The following is a 19273-nucleotide window of genomic DNA, read 5'->3' as shown; positions in this document are numbered from 1 at the left end:
CTTAGGTTCTTTCTCTTTTCTTAATGAGCCTGGTCAGAGGTTTGTCAATGTTGTTTACCCCTTCAAAGACCAAGCTCTTGGTTTTAATAATTTTTTTTCTGTTTTTCTTTTTTTAATCTTTATTTATGTCCTCCCTGCTGTTTATTAGTTCCTTCCTTCTACTAACTTTAGGTTTTGTTTGTTCTTTTTCTAATTCTTTTATGTGGTAGATTAGGTTGTTTGTTTGAGATTCTTCTTGTTTTTTGAGGAAGACCTTTATTTTTATGAACTTCCCTCTAAGAACTGCCTTTGCTGCATGCCATAGATTGTGTATTGTTGTGTTCTGATTCTTACTTGTCTCAAGGTATTTTTTAATTTCCTTTTGATTTCCTCATTGTTTTTTTAGTAGCATGTTGTTTAATCTCTACGTAATCTTCTCTTCCTCATTCCTTTTCCTGTGGTTGATTGGTAATTTTGTGCCATTGTGGTTGGAGAAGATGCTTGAAATACTGTTGAATTTCTTGAGGTTAGTTTATGCCCTACTGTGTGGTCAGACCTAGAAAATGTTCCATGTGCACTTGAAAAGAAGGTATATTCTTTGGGGGGATGTAATGTCCTGAAAATATGAATTAAGTGTCACTGTTCTATTGGGTTATTTAGGATTTCTGTTGCCTTATTGATTTTCTCTCTAGAAGATCTATTCTTTGATGTGAGTGGGCTGTTAAAGTCTCCTACTATTCTTGTCTTCCTATCAGTTTCTCCCTTTATGTCTGTTGTTGTTTAGTCACTAAGTTCTGTCCAACTCTTTCTGACCCCATGGACTATAGTCATCCAGGCTCCTTCTGCCCATGGGACTTCCCAGGCAAGAATACTGGAGTGGGTTGCCATTTTCTTCTCCAGGGGATCTTCCCAACCTAGGGATTGAACCCACGTCTCCTGAGTTAGAGGCAGATTCTTTACACTGAGCCATCAAGGAAGCCCTTATGTCTGTTAGTATGTGTTTTATATATTTGAGTGCTTCTGTATTAGGTGCATATATGTGGACAAGTATAGTATCTTCTCATATTGATCCTTCTACCATTATATAGTGTCCTTTATCTTTCTTTGTGGCCTTTGTTTTAAAGTCTGTTTTGTCTGATGTTAAGTATTGCAATTTCTGCTTTCCTTTTATTTCCAATACCTGAAATATCTTTTTTCTGTGCCCTCACTTCTGACCTATGTGTCCTCTGCCATAGGGTGGGTCTCATATAGGCTGCATGTTGCAGGCTCTTTTTTTTTTTTTAATCCAGTCTGCCACTCTGTCTTTTGATTGGAGCATTCAGTCCATTGACATTTAAGGTAATTATTGACACGTCTATTTATTGCCATATTAAACCTTGCTTTCCAGTTAATTCTTTGTTTTTCTTCCTCTTTCTTCTTGTGGTTTGATGATTTACTTTATGCATGTGTTCTTTTGACTTTTTGTGCATTTATTTTATTTTTTTGATTTGTGACTGCCCTGGGGTTTTTTTGCCCCGTTTTTTAAGTATTTTAACCCTTTCGTATATCTGCTTGCTTTAAACTGATAGTCATATCTGCTCAAACATATTCTAAAAAAAAAAAAAAGAATGTACATTTTCTTACTGTCCTTGCCCACATTTTATGATTTTGATGTCGTTTTTTACATTTTCTTGTTTATCCTTTTGCTGTTGCTTGTATTTATCATCACTTTCACAAATAGATTTTTTTCTTTTTTTTTGGATATTTATACTAGCCAGTTTAAATGATTTACTTTCCAGTCATGATTTCTCCCTTTCTGTATCTCCTTGCTTCTTTTCTATTTAAAGATCTTTTAATATTTCTATAGTTTTACTATTGGTGTATTCATTTAGTTTTTGCTTGCCTGAGAAATTCTTTATTTTTCTTCTTATTCTAAACAATAATCTTGCTGGGTAGAATATTCTAGATTGCAGAATTTTCCCTTTCAAGATTTGAATATATTTTGCCACTCCCTTTTTGCCTGCAGTGTTTCTGTAGAGAAATCAGCTGATAGGTTTATGGGGGATCCCTTGTAATTAACTTTGTTTTTGTCTTGCTGCCTTTAGAATCCTCTTTAACTTTTTCCATTTTTATTATAGTATGTCTTGGTGTAGTTCTGTTTGGATTAATATTGTTTAGGATCCTCTGTGCTTCCTATATTTGGATATCTGTTTGGTTCTTTAGATTTTGGAAGTTTTTAGTCATAATTTCTTCAAATACACTTTTAATCCCCTTTTCTCTTCTCCTTCTGGAAAACATATTACACATAGATCGACGTACTTTATATTATCCAATGCGTCTTATGTTGCTTTAATTTTTTTCATTTGGTTTTCTGTCTGCTGTTTTGTGTAATTTCCTTTGTTCTGTCTTCCAGATCACTTATTCCTTCTTTTGCATTATTTCTTCTGGTATTCATTACCTTTAGTTCAAATTTCATCTTGGCAAATGAATTTTCTAACCTTTCTTGGCTCCTCCTTATAGTTCCTAGTTCCTTTTTATAGTAATTTGCATTTCTGTTGATAGCCTTTCTTAATTCCCTTAGCATTTTCATTACCTCTTTTTGAAGTTGGTGTCTATTAGACTGATGAGGTCTGTTTCACTGTTTATTCTTTTAGGGGAATTCTCTTGGTCTTTTAATTGGGAGTAGTTCCTCTGCTGCTTCATTTTACTTATATTTCTCGTAGTCTGTGAGTTTAGGAGAAACAGTCATCTACTGTAGTCTTGGAGGACTGTTTATATGTGAGGGCATCCCTGCATAGCTTGTGTGGATGTAACACTTTTTTGAGGGTTGTTTTCGGTTTGAATGCTTGCTGTCTCTCTCCTCTGCATGTGCTGTCCATTATCCACTTGATAAGGGGAGTGCAGGTGCTTGGCCCATGCACAATCCCAAAAAGGCAAGGGTAGCGGTTGGTGCTCAGTCACGGGAGCCTTGGTGGCAGCAGTGGTCTGCAGCTACCTCTGGCGTCTGAGACGGTAGCAGCAGTTTGTGCCTGCCCCGGAGCCCGTGGAGGTGGTGCCCTGTCACCTGAGACCACACAGAGGGAAAGGAATTCCTATGGCAATCCTGCACCTCACCTTCCATGCCCCCTAACAATATCACCTTACCTCTCTGGTGGGCCCAGGCTTATTCCCATATTCCCTTGGTTGGGGCACGTGACATCCTAGTCCCCTTGGGCTGTCCATACTGCCAACCCCAGTCCTCTCCCCACTTCTACCTCTGAAACCTGAGCCTCAGCCCCCACCTGCCTCCGTGGATGAACATCTCAGACTGGGGGGTGCCTGGTGGCAGTGCTGACCATCTGTGCAGGTCTGTCTCTACATTGCCCTCTATAAACCAGTTGCTATGCTCTCTGAGACCCCAAAGCCCCTCCTCTGTCCCCACTGATCTCTCCGCCTGTGACAGGGCTTCCAAGTGAGCAGAAACCTTTCCCCTCTCATAGCTCCTGTCCAGATTCCTTTCTCTCTTTTTTTCCTTTGTTTTGTCTTTCACAGTTAAATGGAGATTTTTTGCCCTTTGGAAATCTAGAAAATGTTCTACCAGTGTTCACTAGATGTTCTGTGAGAACAATTCCACATGTAGATGTATTTTTGATTTATTTGTGGGAGAAGGGGAGCTCGCATCCTACTCTTCCTCCATCTTGATCTGATCCCCCAAAATATCAGTGTCTTTAGATTTTTCTTCTCTGCTGCTGCTAAGTCACATCAGTCATGTCCGACCCTGTGCGACCCCATAGACGGCAGCCCACCAGGCTCCCATCTCTGGGATTCTCCAGGCAAGAATACTGGAGTGGGTTGCCGTTTCCTTCTCTGAGTGGTATTATAAACCAAGTAGGTTTGATTTATAAGAAAGAGTTGAGATTTCCTTTCTAAACACAAAATAGACAAAATGTAAAGGAAACTGACCTTTTTGTTTGTTCTATTTCTAGGAGCTGCATGCTGCTTCCCTTGAACAGCACCTTCTAGATCAGATTCGAATAGTTTTTCCAAAAGCCATTTTTCCTGTCTGGGTTGATCAGCAGACTTACGTATTTATCAAGATTGGTAGGTGCTACTGTAACAGTTTCTGTCATACTCTTCACTATAGCATTGAATCCAAAGCAGAGGTAAATGCACACTAATGACCCTTGTTTTCTCTACAGTTGCACTAATACCAGGTGCTCCTTATGGAAGACTGGAAACAGACAGCAAACTCCTTATTCAGCCAAAGACCCACCAAGCCAAAGAGAATACATTTTCAGAAGCAGATAATATACCTGGAAAATTTCATAATTATGGAAGAGACCAAAAAGGGTTGACGAAAGAACTTCAAACCAAGCAACTTCAATCAAATACTGGAGGAGTCGCTGGGTCTAAAGAAAGAGATTCAGAGGATAGAATTGACTCATCATTTATACCAAGCTTATGGACTGTGATAGGAAGCATTTTTTCTTCTGGGTCTGAGAAGAAACAAGACACATCCTGGGGGTTAACTGAAATCAATGCTTTCAAAAATATGCAGTCAACAGTTGTTCCTCTGGACAATATTTTCAGAGTATGCAAATCCCAGCCTCCCAGCATATGTAAGGCATCAGCAACTTCTGTGTTTCACAAACATTATGCCATTCATGTATTTCCATGGGACCAGGAATATTTTGATGTGGAGCCCAGCTTCACTGTGACCTATGGAAAGCTAGTAAAACTGCTTTCTCCAAAGCAACAGCAAAGTAGAACAAAGCAAAATATCCTGTCACCTGAAAAAGAGAAGCAGATGTCAGAGCCTCTAGATCAAAAACAGGTTAGCCCAGACCATAGTCACAAAGCTGGCAAGGCCTGTGTGCTAAAGGTAGTCTGGAATGGACTTGAAGAACTGAAGAATGCCATTAAATACACCAAAGACTTAGACGCTCTCCATCTTGGGAAAGTCTGGGTTAGTATAAGTCTTTCTTTAAAAATTATACTATATTGTGTTAGTTGCTCAGTTGCAACTAACCGACTCTGCAACCCCCTGGACTATAGCTCGCCATGCTCCTCTATCCATGGAATTCTCCAGGCAAGAATACTGGAGTGGGTAGTCATTCCTTCTCCAGGGGATCTTCCCAACCCAGGTATTGAATCTGGGTCTCCCACCTTGCAGGCAGATTCTTTACTGTCTGAACCACCAGGGAAGCCCCAAATTGTACTATAGTTGATTTACAAATGTTGTTTGTTTCTGGTGTATAGCAAATGGGTTAGTATAAATCTTAGAAAATAATTTTATGTTGCTTGAACTTGCCCAAATTTTGAACTAAAATATAATATTTTATGCACAAGTTGAAAACCAGTGTAATAAATACTATTTTAAGTCCCCCCTCCTCTAGTCTTCCCTGGTGGCTCAGATGGTAAAGAATCTGCCTGCAATGCAGGAGATAAGGGTTCGATCCCTAGTTTGGGAAGATCTCCTGGAGAAGAAAATGGCAACCCGCTCCAGTATTCTTGCCTGGAGAATCCCATGGACAGAGGATTCTGGCAGGCTACAGTCCATGGGGTCACAAAGAGTTGGACACAACTGAGTGACTAACAACAACAAAACAACAAAAGTTTCCGTGGGGACACATTTCTGATTGCAGGGTAAAGTCCTTGTTGGGGTAAGGTTTGTGTGTGTTTCTGGCTAATAAACTTGGACAGGTAAAAGCTAAGATAGGTACAGGCCCAGAGAGGTAAAAATTAACCTGCCTGAGGTAACGAGTTAGTAAATAGAATGAGGATTCAAACCCTGGCAGGCTGACTCTTGAGTTCATGCTTCAAATGGAGTGCCCTACACAGCCTCACATCTTTAATGCCTGAAGATTTGCTTCCACCTTCTTGAAAGCAAAGGAATGTCTTGGTATGTACTGGGGGAAATGCCCAGTGTAGGGAGAGACCCACGGCATGAGATGACCTGGATTCAGAGGTACCCAGAAAGCTCCTTACCCTGCTGATACTGTTTCTTTACTGTGATGGACAGCAAAAGTAACACAACTAGCATTTCACCTCCTTATCCTAACTTCAGATGTTAATGTTAATTTTATATGAAATGAGTCACCAGCCTCCTTATTTTAACCTAATTTTGAACCATCGTGAAATGTAATTTCAGGGTGAGAAGGAAGGAGATTATTAGAACAGGAAAGAACAATGGAAAGGAAAGGGAGTCTCCTTAGTAGATTTCTTTTACTCTCACAGTTTAGACTGTGACTACACATTGTCATCTCTTCAGGCTACATCGTTCTCTAAAGCTCCAGCCGTGCCTCACGTTTCTGTTATCTCTAACGTCTTATTCAAGAAGATCCCACTGCATCTTGAAAATCATATTGTCTGAACTTGTTAATGGACCTGTTTCTAATAACGGTTCTGCCATTAGGCAGGAAACACTGTTACTTCCTTGATATTATATGGTGAGGATGGGGTGAAAAAGTGATGATCAAGTCCTGGAGACCGGGTGAGATGGCCATGAGGAGCCTGCACTTTCCACTCTGCGGTCAGGTGGGGAGGATGGCCAGTGAGAGGTGGCAGTTGCCATCAGGTACTCAAGCTGGCTTCACCGGATAGATCAAAACTGATTGCCTTCTGAAGAGGATGTTAAACAACTAGGAAAAAATCGAAATGTTAGTATTGTAACAGTACCTGAATGCCCACCTATACTATGAATCATGACAGTATCTTATCATTCACCTGAGTTTATAGAAATTAATATCAGTGTTTATGCTGTGGAATATTTCTTAATCAAGATTTTAACATTTAGATTTAAAATTTATTTTTATATATTTCAGATTCCAGGTGACCTGAGAAAGAGACTAAGTATAGAAATGCATGCAGTCGTCAGAATAACTCCAGTGGAAATTACCCCTAACATTCCAAGATCTCTAAAACTACAACCTACAGAAAACTTAGTGAGTTCACATTTATATGTTATATAACAATTGTTTTACATGCTTTGTAAAATTTCTGGTTGCTTTAGCTAAGTATTAAGAATGTACTCCTTTATTCTAGAAGGGCAAAGAAGTCTTATTGTCTTTTGGTTTTATTGTGGTAAAATACCTATAAGATAAAATGCTGTTTCAACTCTCTAAGTTTGCAATTTAGTGCCATTAAGTACATTTATAACATGAAACCATCACTATTTCTGAGTTTTCCATCCCCTGAATAGGAACTTTGTGCCCATTAAGCAATCACTCCCCATCCTTTCCTCCCCCAATTCTCAACTGTGATCAGTCTCTGTGAATTTGCTTATTCTAGATCTTATATGTAAGTGGAATCATACGACATCTGCCCTTTGTGTCTTGGTTATTTCATATAATGTGTTGTCAGGGTTTATCCACACTATAGCATATATCAAACTTGATTCCTGTTTATGATTGCATAGGACATGACTGAGCGACTTCACTTTCACTTTTCACTTTCATGCATTGGAGAAGGAAATGGCAACCCACTCCAGTGTTCTTGCCTGGAGAATCCCAGGGACGGGGCAGCCTGGTGGGCTGCCATCTATGGGGTCGCACAGAGTCGGATACGACTGAAGCAACTTAGCAGCAGCAGCAGTATTCCATTGTATGTATATATACATGTTGTTTAATCATCTGTTGATGGACACTTGGGTTATTTCTGCTTTTTTTTTTTAAACTGTTGTGATTAATGCTGCTGTGAATATTGATATACAAATATTTGAGTCCCTACTTTCAGTTCTTTTGGGTACATACCTAGGAGTTGAATTGATAGATCATATGTTATTGTTTACCTATTTGAGAAACCAAAAAGTTTTTTTTTTCTTCTGCTCTGGAACTTTGTTGCTGCAGGCAGACTTTCTCTAGTGCAGTGCACAAACTTCTCACTGCAGTGGCTTCTCTTGTTGCAGAGTATGGGGTCAGTAGTTGTGGCGCTTGAGCTTAGTTGCCCCGTGGCATGTGGGATCTTCCTGGACCAGGGATCAAACCTGTGTTCCCTCCATTGGCAGGTGGATTCTTAACCACTGGACCACCAGGGAAGTATGCAAGAAGTCTTTAATAAATGAAATACATATAACGCATATTGTGCCAACGCAAATGTGGGTAATTGACATTTAAAGGATTGATATTTTTGCTACATCTGGGCAGTTTTTTAAGAAAATTCTCACATGTTTCAATATTAACACCGCCGTGTAAAAGAGAGCTAGACTGTTTTACTTCTCAACACTTAATTTTGATAGAAACTGATATGGTCGTGAATTGAGGTATGGAACTTAATTTTAAAATCTCTTTAGAGTATTATCAGGCTTCCCTGATAGCTCAGTTGGTAAAGAATCTGGCTGCAATGCAGGAGACCCCAGTTCAGTTCCTGGGTTGGGAAGACTCGCTGGAGAAGGGATAGGCTACCCACTCCAGTATTCTTGGGCTTCCTTTGTGGCTCAGCTGGTAAAGAATCCACCTGCAATGTGGGAGACCTGGGTTCGATCCCTGTGTTAGGAAGATCCCTTGGAGAAAGGAAAGGCTACCCACTCCAGTATTCTATCCTGGAGAATTCCATGGACTGTATAGTCCATGGGGTCACAAAGAGTCAGATACAACTGAGTTACTTTCCATTTCTTTTCTTTTAGAGTGTTATCATCTGTACCAACTTAGATTACCAGTTCTCAGAGAATTATAACACAGGAAAATTATTATATGTTTAGAAAATGCCAAACATGATTTAATCCTTCTCTGATAATTTGCACTATACTTCTGGATCCTCTGGATAATGATGGTCATTATGTCAAGGTCATTATATAACCATTTTAACAGATCTTTCTGCTTGATGGAACCTCAGATAAAATAGTTTATATTTTGTGACTAGAGAAGAAGAAAACAAATAGAATACATGCCATTTCCATAATAGTATGCAACTGAGCATTTAACATATTCACTGAACAATATATAGTGATTTGTAGTTTTTTAACTTTTTGATTCTTTGATCTTCTGTTGTTCTCTGATTTGTACTTTATATTATAGTTGATTTTCTTTAGAGTATAGTTGATTTACACTGTTGTGTTAGTTTCAGGTGTATAGCAGATTGATTCAGTTCTACATAATTCTTCTCCCGTGTAGATTGTTACAGAATATTGACTGGAGTTCTCTGTGCTATACAGTAGTTCCTTGTTGATTATTTTATATGCAGTAGTGTGTATATGTTAATCTCAAACTCCTAATTTATCTTCCCTCCACCTTTGCACTTTGATAACCGTAAGTTGTTTTTGGAATCTATGAGTCTTGTTTCTGTTTTGTAAATAAATTAATGTGTATCATTTTTTTAGATTCCACATATAAGTGAAATCTTTTTCTGCCTGAAATAGGAGTAATTCAATTAGTATGATAATCTAAAGGTCCATCCATGTTGCTGTAATGGCATTATTTCATTCTTTTTCATGATTGAGTTATATTCCATGGTTAATGTGTACCACTTGTTTATTCGTAACTGTCGATGGACATTCAGGTTGCTTCCACGTCTTGGCTTTGTAAATAGTGCTTCAGTGAACATTGGGGTGCATGAAGCCTTTTGAATTAGGCTTCTCTCTGGATAAAAGTCCAGGAATGGGTGGGATTGCTACATCATACAGTAGCTCTATTTTTAGTTTTTTAAAGAACCTCCATACTGTTCTCCATAATGGTTGTACAAGTTTATATTCACACCATCAATAGAGAAGGCTTCCCTTTTCTCCATACCCTCTCCAGTATTCATTGTTTGCAGGCTTTTTTTGATGATGCCTATTCTGACCACTGTGAGGTAACAACTCATTGTAGTTTTGGTTTGCATTTCTTTAATAGTGATGTTGACCATCTGTTCATATGCTTTTTAGCATCTATATTTCTTCTTCAGAGAAAAGTGTATGTAGATCTTCTACCCATTTTTTTGATTTTTTTTTTGGAGAGATTTTTTTTTTGTATAAAGATTTTTTATACAAACTGCATGGGCTATTTGTATATATTGGGGATGAATCCCTTGTCAGTCATATCAGTTGCAAATATTTTCTCCGATTCTGTGGATTGGTTTTTTGTGTATAGTTTCCTTTGCTGTGCAAAAGCTTTTAAGTTTGATTAGGTCCCCCCTTTGTTTTTATTTTCATTACTCTAGGAGGTGGATCAAAAAAGATTCTGCTGTGATTTATGTCAGAGTGTTCTGGCTATGTTTTCCTCTAAGAATTTTTTTAATTATACTTACTTTACAATGTTTTACAACAAACTGAATTAGCTATTTGTTCAGTTGCGAAGTCATGTCTGACTCTGTGCATGTGACCCCATGGACTGCAGCAACCAGGCCTCCCTGTCCTTCACTATCTTCCGGAGACTGTTCAAACTCATATCCATTGAGTTGGTGATGCCATCTAACCATCTCATCCTCTGCTGACCTCTTCTCCTTTTGCCTTAAATCTTCCCTAGCATCAGGATCTTTCCAGTGAGTCAGTTCTTCGCATCAGGTGGCCAAAGTTTTGGAGTTTCAGCATCAGTCCTTACAATGAATATTCAGGACTGATTTCCTTTAGGATTGACTAGTTTAATCTCCTGCAGTTCAAGGGACTCTCAAGCATCTTCTCCAGCACCACAATTTGAAAGCATCAATTCTTTCGCACTCACCCTCCTTTATGGTCCAATTCGCTCATCGATACATGACTAGTGCAAAGACCCTAGCTTTGACTATACGGACATTTGTCAGTGAAGTGATGTCTTTGCTTTTTAACACAACTGTCTAGGTTTGTCATAGCTTGCTGTCCAAGAAGCAAGCTTCTGATCTCATGGCTGCAGTCACTGTCCCCAGTGATTTTGGAACATAAGAAGAGAAATTCTGTCACTGCTTCTACTTTTTCCCCATCTATTTGCCGTGAAGTGATGGGACTGAATGTCATGATGTTAGTTTAAGTGCTGAGTTGTAAGCCATCTTTTTCACTCGCCTCTTTCACCTTCATTAAGAGGCTCTTTAGTTCCTCTTCACTTTGTGCCATTAGGGTGGTGTCATCTGCATATCTGAGGTTGTTGATATTTCCCTTAGCAGTCTTGATTCCAGCTTGTAACTCATCCAGCCCGGTATTTCGCATAATGTACTCTCCGTATAAGTTAAATATGCAGGGTGACAATATACAGCTTTGACATACTCCTTTCTCAATTTTGAACCAGTCTGTTGTTCCATGTAAGGTTCTAACTGTTGCCTCTTGACCAGCATACAGGTTTCTCAGGAGACAGGTAAGATGGTCTGGTATTCCCATCTCTAACAATTTTCTACAGTTTGTTGTGATCAGCTTTCCCATAGTCAATGAAGCAGAAGTAGTTTTTTTTTTTTCTGGAATTCCCTTGCTTTGTTTATGATCCAGTGAATGTTGGCAGTTTGATCTCGGTTCCTCTGCTTTTTCTAAGTCCAGCTTGTACACCTGGAAGTTCTTGGTTTTTAAGTATTGCTGAAGCCTAGCTTGAAGGATTTTTGAGCATAACCTTACTAGCATGAGAAATGAGTGCAATAGTATGGTAGTTTTTACATTCTTTGGCACTGCCTTCTTTGGGATTGGAATGCAAACGGACCTTTTCCAGTCCTGTGGCCACTGCTGGGTTTTCCTAATTTGCTGACATATTGAGTGGAACACTCAATCTTTTAGAATTTGGAATAGCTCAGCTGGAATCCCATCACCTCCACTAGCTTTGCTGACAGTAATGCTTCCTAAGACCCACTTAACTTCACACTCCAGGATGTCTGGCTCTTGCTGAGTGACAGCACTGTCTTGGTTATCCAGGTCATTAAGAGCTTTTTTGTACAGTTCTTCTGTGTATTCTTGCCACCTCTCCTAAATGTCTGTTTGTTTTTTCAAGCTTCTGGTTCTTTGTTAAACATTTCTTGTGTCCTCTCAGTCTGGGCCACCATTCTTTTTTTGAGATCTTGAGTCATCTTTACTCTAATTACTCTGAATTCTTTTCCAGGCAGATTGCCTGTCTCTACTTCCCTTAGTTGTTCTTCTGGGGTGTTGTCTTGTCTCTTTGTCTGGAACGTATTTCTCAGCTGGGTCACACTTTCTGACTTCCTGTGTTTGCCGTCTCTGTTCCTCAGGCTGAAGGATGGTGGTTCTTCTTGCTTCTGGTGTCTTACCTCCTAGTTGGTGAGGTTGATCCAGGGGCTTGTGCAGGCTTCCTGTTGGGAGAGACTGCTGCCTGCCCCCTGGTGAGTGGATCTGGGTCTTGTCTCTCTGTCCTCTGTCGGCAGGGCTGTGTCAAAGGGTGTGTTTAGAGGCAGCTGAGACATTTAGGCAGCCTCTCTGTCCATGAGTTGGGCTGTGTTCCCACCCTGTTGGTTGGCTGTCCTGAGGTGTCCCAGCACTGGAGCTTGCAGGCTGTTGGGTGGGGCCAGGTCTCAGTGCCAAAAGATGACCTCCGGGAGAGCTCGTGCAATGAATAGTCCCTGGAGCCTCTGTCACCAGTGTCCTTGTCTTCCACAGTGAGCCACAGCTAGTCCTCACCTCCCCAGGAAACCTTCTAAGGCCTGCAGGTAGTTTTGGCCCAGGTTCCCATGGAGTCGCTGTTTTGCCCTGGATCCTAGTGCACGGGAAACCTTGTTGAGCGCCTGCATTTAAGCTGCACTGGCCTTCACAGACCAAATACTCTGACGGCTCCTCCTCCCGATGCCAGACCCCCCAGACCGGGCACCCTGACATGGGGTTCAAAACTCTCTCACTCCTGTGGGAGAACTTCTGTGATACTATTATTTTCCAGTGTGTGGTCTCCCACCCAGCGGGTGTAGGATTTGATTATATCACAAAAGCACCCCTGCTACTGTCTTATTGTAGCTTTTCTTTGTCCTTGGATGTAGAATATCTTTTATGGTAGGTTCAAGGTTTTTTTGTAGATGTTTATATAGCAGTTAGTTGTGATTTAGCTATTTTCTTGAGAAGAGGTGAGCTGAAGTCCTTTTACTTGCCCTCTTATCTCTGTCTTGTCTCTCAGTATCTTTTTAAAAACCATATGAAGGAAATTTAACATTGTCTTGATAACTCCAGGGTTTTCAAAGTCAGATATTTTGCTGTCTATATTGCATTGATATTCTTAAGTAATCTTTAAATATATAGACCATAGTATAAAAGTTTTTGTAATGTGGAACTTTTATGACTCTTGACTTATAAAGTTTTGAGTTTTTTTTTTTTTAAGTTTATAGACGCTCTGCTTTTAACGTGGTTATTGATCTTGGTATTTTTTCAAAAATTAGGTCTTATGTACAAAAATAATTAGCCACTGCTCATTAGTTTTTTGTTTTTTCCTCTGGTATCGGCAGTGGGATATTTCCTTTCCTGTCCCTAGTTGTGTGCTTTGGTGGAAGCGGTGTGACCTTGGCAGGTCTCTCTAGGCTGATTATACCACTTAGGACATAAGGATGTTTGATTCTAGAGTAACTATGAGTTGCTTTCTGATTCTAAAAGTATTGATTTTAAATAGTTTTCATTTTCATTTTATGACTTTCTCTAGGTCTTTAATCCCATTTTCCAATAATATACAAAGAAGTAACTGACTTATTTCTGTGATTTTTGAGAGTGGGAAAGTGATGCCTTTTCTTAGTTTAGCTTGCTTTTTTAGTGGTGAGCGTATTCTAAACTGAGCTTAATCAGTGGACCTAATGGATGAAGAGAGATAACAGATATGAGTTGTTACATATGCATTGTTAGATAATAGATATGGGAGTTGTGAAATGGTAGAAGTTTATTTTCCTAGGGAGATAGTGTCTTTCACATATGAATTTTGGTTAGTTCTGTTTTGTATTTCAAGAAGATTATTTAAACTTAATAATATTAATCTAAAAGTTTCAGAAATTAGCAGTGTTTTTCTCAGAATTTCTTCATATCTTTTGAACAGTTTATTAACACTCTACTTGTTGAACGTATCAGCCATCATAGAAAAAAAAGAAAGTGACACTAACATATAAAGTGTTTTTCTCATGTGCAAAGAAGTTTGGAGGAACTCACAGGTGGTTAAACCACCTAACCAAGGACCCAGGCTCCTTTGATCTTTCTCTTCTGTCATCTTTAGCCTTTGTCTCTCCTCCTCTTAGATGCAAGGTATCTGCAATGGTAATAGACATTCCATCTGCATTCTTGGCAGCAGAAGGAAAGGCACAAAGCAAAACTCTTCTCCTTGCAGGGTTTCTCTACCTTTTTAGTTAGGGAGAGAAGGCCTTCTCTTGGATTACTGATGGTAATGCGTTGGCCGGAGTGCAGCCACACACATGCACACACAGCTCCAAGCTGGGAACAGAGGAGCCTGCTCCCTGACCACAGAGTTTGATTCACAGGAAGCAAGAGAGAATAGGGCTGGAATGGTTATCAAGTGAGCTGAATTTTGCTCTGTGTATCACTGGGCATAGAAAAAAGGAGCATTTAAAACTTTGCCACTTGTGTGGCTTTTTCATCAGTCTGCACCATACTCATTGTACTATAATGTCAAGTCCCAAATCTGTGCCTGTGACCATCATTTTACTGGCAAGATAAGGTATTAAAATAAGAATGCTAAGGTTAAGTTCGGGTAATCGAATATCGTTACTGTTTTTTTCCTTTCATCTGGCAGTCTAAAGATGTAAGTGAAGAAGACATAAAAACTGTGTTCTATTCATGGCTACAGCAGTCTACCACTACCACAATTCCTCTGATAGTATCAGAGGAAGAATACATTAAACTGGAAATGAAAGATGGTGAGTATATTTTATTTGTTATTTGGATATTTTTCCTATTAAAGAAGTTGGAAACTTTTTCATTGTTTTTCCATCTTGTGATAGGTATGAACAGGAAACCTAATAATGATAATTAAACAGTAGATTTTATGTATCAAAGAATCCTTTTATTCAAATGTAAATAAATTTAAATTTTAAATTATTTCATCTCGGCTTCAGTACTAACTACATTTATTACTTTCTTTTTAATAGGGTTGAAGGAGTTTTCTCTGAATATAGTTCATTCTTGGGAAACAGAAAAAGAAAAAAATATTTTTCTATTGAGTACCAATCTGCTGCAGAAGATGACAATACAAGTAATTACATACTACTGAATATTTAGTGATAATATTTTCACATGTGATTGTTTCTAAAGTATGAATTTACTTGTTAACACCTTGCATGCTAAACGTTTTTAGAAACTCAAATGATAAGAGTAAGGAATAACTTGATTTAAAATATTTTATTCTGTAATCTCTTTAACTTACCTAAGCAAATGATTGATTTATCCTAAATTTAAAATGGATGCTTCAGCAAAATTGTTCCAGGAATAGAATTGATCGTGTTAATTGGCCAATGGATCATAATTTTAAACTCTTCTAGTATTGGAACAAATGAAAACTTAGCTGAGGGGGGTAACTTTTTTTAATTCATATTTTTATTTGCAGTTTTGCTGCACAGCCCATATTATTTTGTCAGTTCTTAAATTCTCAATTCTTCACAACTATTATCAGATTACTTTTCTTTCAGATATATTTTTAAAGTACTCTTTTTAGACCATTATGTTTTTATTAGGATATTTACTCTTTTCATTATAGAACTGAAGATGAATTAAAGTCATTTAGAACTTCAGTGGTTTGAAACTAGATATTATTTCTCTACTTTTGAAATACAGTTTAAGGAATACCATTCAGACATGATACAGATGGAAGATTGTGAAAAGAATGTGACATAAATCAAAATTGCAAATAAAGATATATCTCTAAACTGCATGAAGAAGACATTCTTTACTGCTTGTTAACTGTAAATATTTATATTCCTTAGACGAGTAAATTATTATTGTCTGGGCTATTTTAAGTAATAATCTTGCATGCACAGTGTATCTTTTCTCTCTGGTGTAACAGAATCAGCAATTCAGTTTCCTGGAACCCAAGAAAAGCAGGCAAAAGGTATTACTTTGACATGTAAAATTGATTTTTCCTTGCTACTATAGGTCCTTCTAGATCCTATGGTAAAAGAAGAAAACAGTGAGGAAATTGACTTTATTCTTCCTTTTTTAAAGCTGAACTGCTTGGGGTAAGAAGTTACAGCCAAACTGGCATGTTTAGAGACGTTTAACATTACCTGTCTTAGGGCTTTTATGTGTAAATATTAAATTAGATGTCAGTGTCATTGACCAGTCTTACTAATGTAATGGTAGATAGTTTTTCAAGGATTGTTTCTGTTTTCACACCTGGCTTAGTAATTTGCCTTCTTTTCTTAGATAAACTGAAAGTCTGAAACGTATTAGAAATTTTACTTTGAGATTTGATCTGTGAGAAGAGAGACAACTAAAAATGACCTGGATCATACATGCTTGAATAAAACAATGATCTTTTGAAATTAATAAATTAGCTTTGAAAGTTAAATCCAAAGACATTAGTTGAGTGTTTAAAAATATTTCAAATTAAGTTATTCCTTCACTGTCTTATAGATGTACTGATTGATGGGAATTATATGTGTTTCCTTAACTTTTAAGACAAATTTGAAAAGAAACTCCTCAATTTCTTTAGCTGTTAATACCGTATAAGAATCTCACCTAAACTGTTACTTCTTAGAATTCGTCACAGAGGCCTTTAATGGATGTAGTAGTAGTGATTTGATTTTCTGTAATAGTATAATCTAGAAAGGTTTTAGTTAAAGGATTAAACTACAAAGCAACAATAATCTGCTTTTTAAAGTAAATAATCTACTTTATAAAATAAAAACTCTTCAGTTCAGACTAATTTTAAGACTTTATGATATTTATTATCAGAAATAAACTGGCAGAATCAGGAAGTAGGTTAAAGTTCATGTTTGTATAATCTTCAGGTTGAAACTGGATTTCAAAGATGATGTTTAAGAGGAAATAAGTCTTCAGTTATCCTAATACTTTAAAAGCACTCATGTATGATAATATTGAATAATAAGCCAGAAATCATTTTGAGGGGGATATATGTGTGTATTAAGACAAATCCCCTTAAGGATTCCTATTTGGACAGAACTTCTAGTTACTGCACATGTTTGAAAGTAGTAAAATTAGTTTTAAAATATGTGACTCAGATTTGGCATTAAATCATTTTAGTTTCAAGTAAGGGAAAATTTCCAAGATTTTACTCTTTTTATAAATCATTAACTAGCCTGCAAAGGAGAAGGTAATGGCAACCCACTCCAGTACTCTTGCCTGGAAAATCCCATGGACGGAGGAGCCTGGTAGGCTGCAGTCCATGGGGTTTCGAAGAGTTGGACATGACTGAGTGACTTCATTTTCACTTTTCACTTTCATGCATTGGAGAAGGAAATGGCAACCCACTCCAGTGTTCTTGCCTGGAGAATCCCAGGGGGATTCTGGTGGGCTGCCATCTGTGGGGTCGCACAGAGTCGGAGACGACTGAAGCGCCTTAGCAGCAGCAGCCTGCTAAGGAAAATTTCCGAATTGTTTATAGCTAGATTTTTATCCTGCTTTAGCATTTGATCATGCAGTTTACATGTTTTGCAGAGGAGTGAACTCCTTAGGCGTCTCCTCCATGGAGCACATGACTCACAGCCTCCTGGGGCGCCCTTTGTCTCGGCAACTGGCGTCCCTTGTGGCAGGACTTAGAAATGGAGCCCTTTTACTCACGGGAGGAAAGGTATGTGGTTAAAATATGCTCATTTTCATTAATTAGCAATTTGTTTTAACTTTTTAAAAAATTTAAAAAAATGTTTATATGGCTGCACCTGGTCTTAGTTGCAGCATGTAGGGTCTTTTAGTTATGCCATACAACCTCTTAGTTGCAGCCGGTGGGATCTAGTTCCCTGACCAGGGTTCAAACCTGGGCCCCCTACATTGGGAATGCAGAGTCTTAGCCACTGGACCATCAGGGAAGTACCTGATTAGCCATTTTTAATTCCTCTCTTTGATTTTTAATCATCCGTTATATAGGGTTGTTGATACGATAGAAGGAAAGAATCTATTCACTCACTAATATTTTTGAGTGCCTGCTGTGAGATATTGAGAAAACAGTGTTGAATTAGGTGATGCTCTCCCTGCTGTTTTTCTATCTCAGTTGATATGATTGTATGAATTTTCTTTTTTTATGATATTGGTAGGGTGTTAAGTAGGGATTCCCTGTTGACTCAGTAGTGAAAAATCCACCTGTCAATGCAGGAGGCAGAGGTTTGATCCCTAAGTTGGGAAGATCCCCTGGAGAAGGAAATGGCAACCTACTGCAGTATTCTTGCCTGGAAAATCTCGTGGACAGAGGCGCCTGGCGGGCTACAGTCCATGGGGTCACAAAGGGTCAGACATGGCTTAGTGACTAAACAACAACAAAGGGTGTTAACGGGGCTGATTAAGTTTGGAATGTTGAATCAGCCATGCAAATCTGTAATAAATCCCACCTGGTAGTGGTCTGATGTTCTTGTTATACTTTGCTGAGTTCTGTTTGCTGATATTCTGTTGAGGATTTTTGCATGTAAATTCACTATCAATATTAGCCTGTAGTTCTGCCTTTGGTTTTGCTCTCAGAGCAATAGTGGCCTCACAGAATGAGTTGAAAAGTGTTCCCTTCTCTTCTATTTTTTGGAAGAGATTGTATAAAATTGATGTAAATTCTTTAAAATGTTTGGTAAAATCCCCACCGAAACCATCTGTGCCTAGAGATTTCTTCATATATTTTTTATAAATTTAGAGTCTTTAGTCATCTGTTTCATTTTGGCAGGTGTTTGGTAGTCTATAGCTTTTGAAGAATGCATTTGTTTCTTCTAAGTTGTCAAATTTTGTAAGCATGAAGTTGCTTGTAGTATTCTCTAACTGTGCTCTTGTAAGAATTTTTTTATAGGAGTATAGTTGCTTTACTGAGAAGGGAATGGCAACCCACTCCAGTATTCTTGCTTGGAGACTCCCATGGACAGAGGAGCCTGGTGGGCTACAGTCCATGGGGTTGCAAAGAGTTAGACACAGCTGAGTGACTGACACTATAGTTGCTTAACAATGTTAGTTTCTACTGTACAGCAGAGTGAATCGGCTATAGGTATACGTATATCCCCTGTTTTTTAGATTCCTTTCCCATTTATGTATGTGCCATTTAGGTCACCATGGAGCACTGAGTAGAGTTCCCTGAGCTATACAGTAGTGTTCTTATTAGTTATCCACTTTATCCGTAGTATCAATAGTATATGTATGTCAACCCCAATCTCCTGATTCATCCCACCACCCCTCCTTTCCTCACTCTCCTTTCCTCACTCGATGTCCATAGGTTGGTTCTCTATGTCTGTGTTTCTCTTTCTGCTTTGCAGATAAGATCATCTATACCATTTGTCTAGATTCCACATATATGCATTAATACGATATTTATTCTTCTGACTTACTTCACTCTGTGACAGT

At 38.5% G+C, this 19273-nt stretch overlaps 1 protein-coding gene and 1 non-coding gene across 15 annotated transcripts in view; one reads left to right on the top strand and one right to left on the bottom strand.

The window, feature by feature from the left end:
- Positions 1-19273, top strand: part of PEX1 (peroxisomal biogenesis factor 1) — an 82851-nt gene that overhangs the window by 22019 nt on the left and 41559 nt on the right. For 11 of the 14 annotated variants that reach the window (XM_081531386.1, XM_081531388.1, XM_081531389.1 and 8 more), the window contains 7 exons: positions 3924-4038; positions 4137-4903; positions 6762-6881; positions 14526-14649; positions 14881-14984; positions 15881-15963; positions 17405-17537. In XM_081531386.1, coding sequence (XP_081387512.1) covers positions 3924-4038; positions 4137-4903; positions 6762-6881; positions 14526-14649; positions 14881-14984; positions 15881-15963; positions 17405-17537 — 1446 coding nt within the window. Of the gene's footprint in view, positions 1-3923; positions 4039-4136; positions 4908-6761; positions 6882-14525; positions 14650-14880; positions 14985-15880; positions 15964-17404; positions 17538-19273 lie in introns of all 14 variants that reach the window. The other 3 variants (XM_081531385.1, XM_081531384.1, XM_081531381.1) reach the window with 1 other exon arrangement.
- Positions 17700-17772, bottom strand: TRNAG-CCC (transfer RNA glycine (anticodon CCC)). Its single transcript has one exon. It is a non-coding gene; the product is annotated as a tRNA-Gly (tRNA).

This window comes from Giraffa tippelskirchi, chromosome 10 (genome assembly GCF_054371585.1).
Source record: "Giraffa tippelskirchi isolate mGirTip1 chromosome 10, T2T-mGirTip1v1.2.pri, whole genome shotgun sequence".
Lineage (NCBI taxonomy): Eukaryota > Metazoa > Chordata > Mammalia > Artiodactyla > Giraffidae > Giraffa > Giraffa tippelskirchi.
The sequence above is the reverse complement of the archived record's forward strand: the minus strand, read 5'-3'. Positions and strand labels throughout refer to the sequence as shown.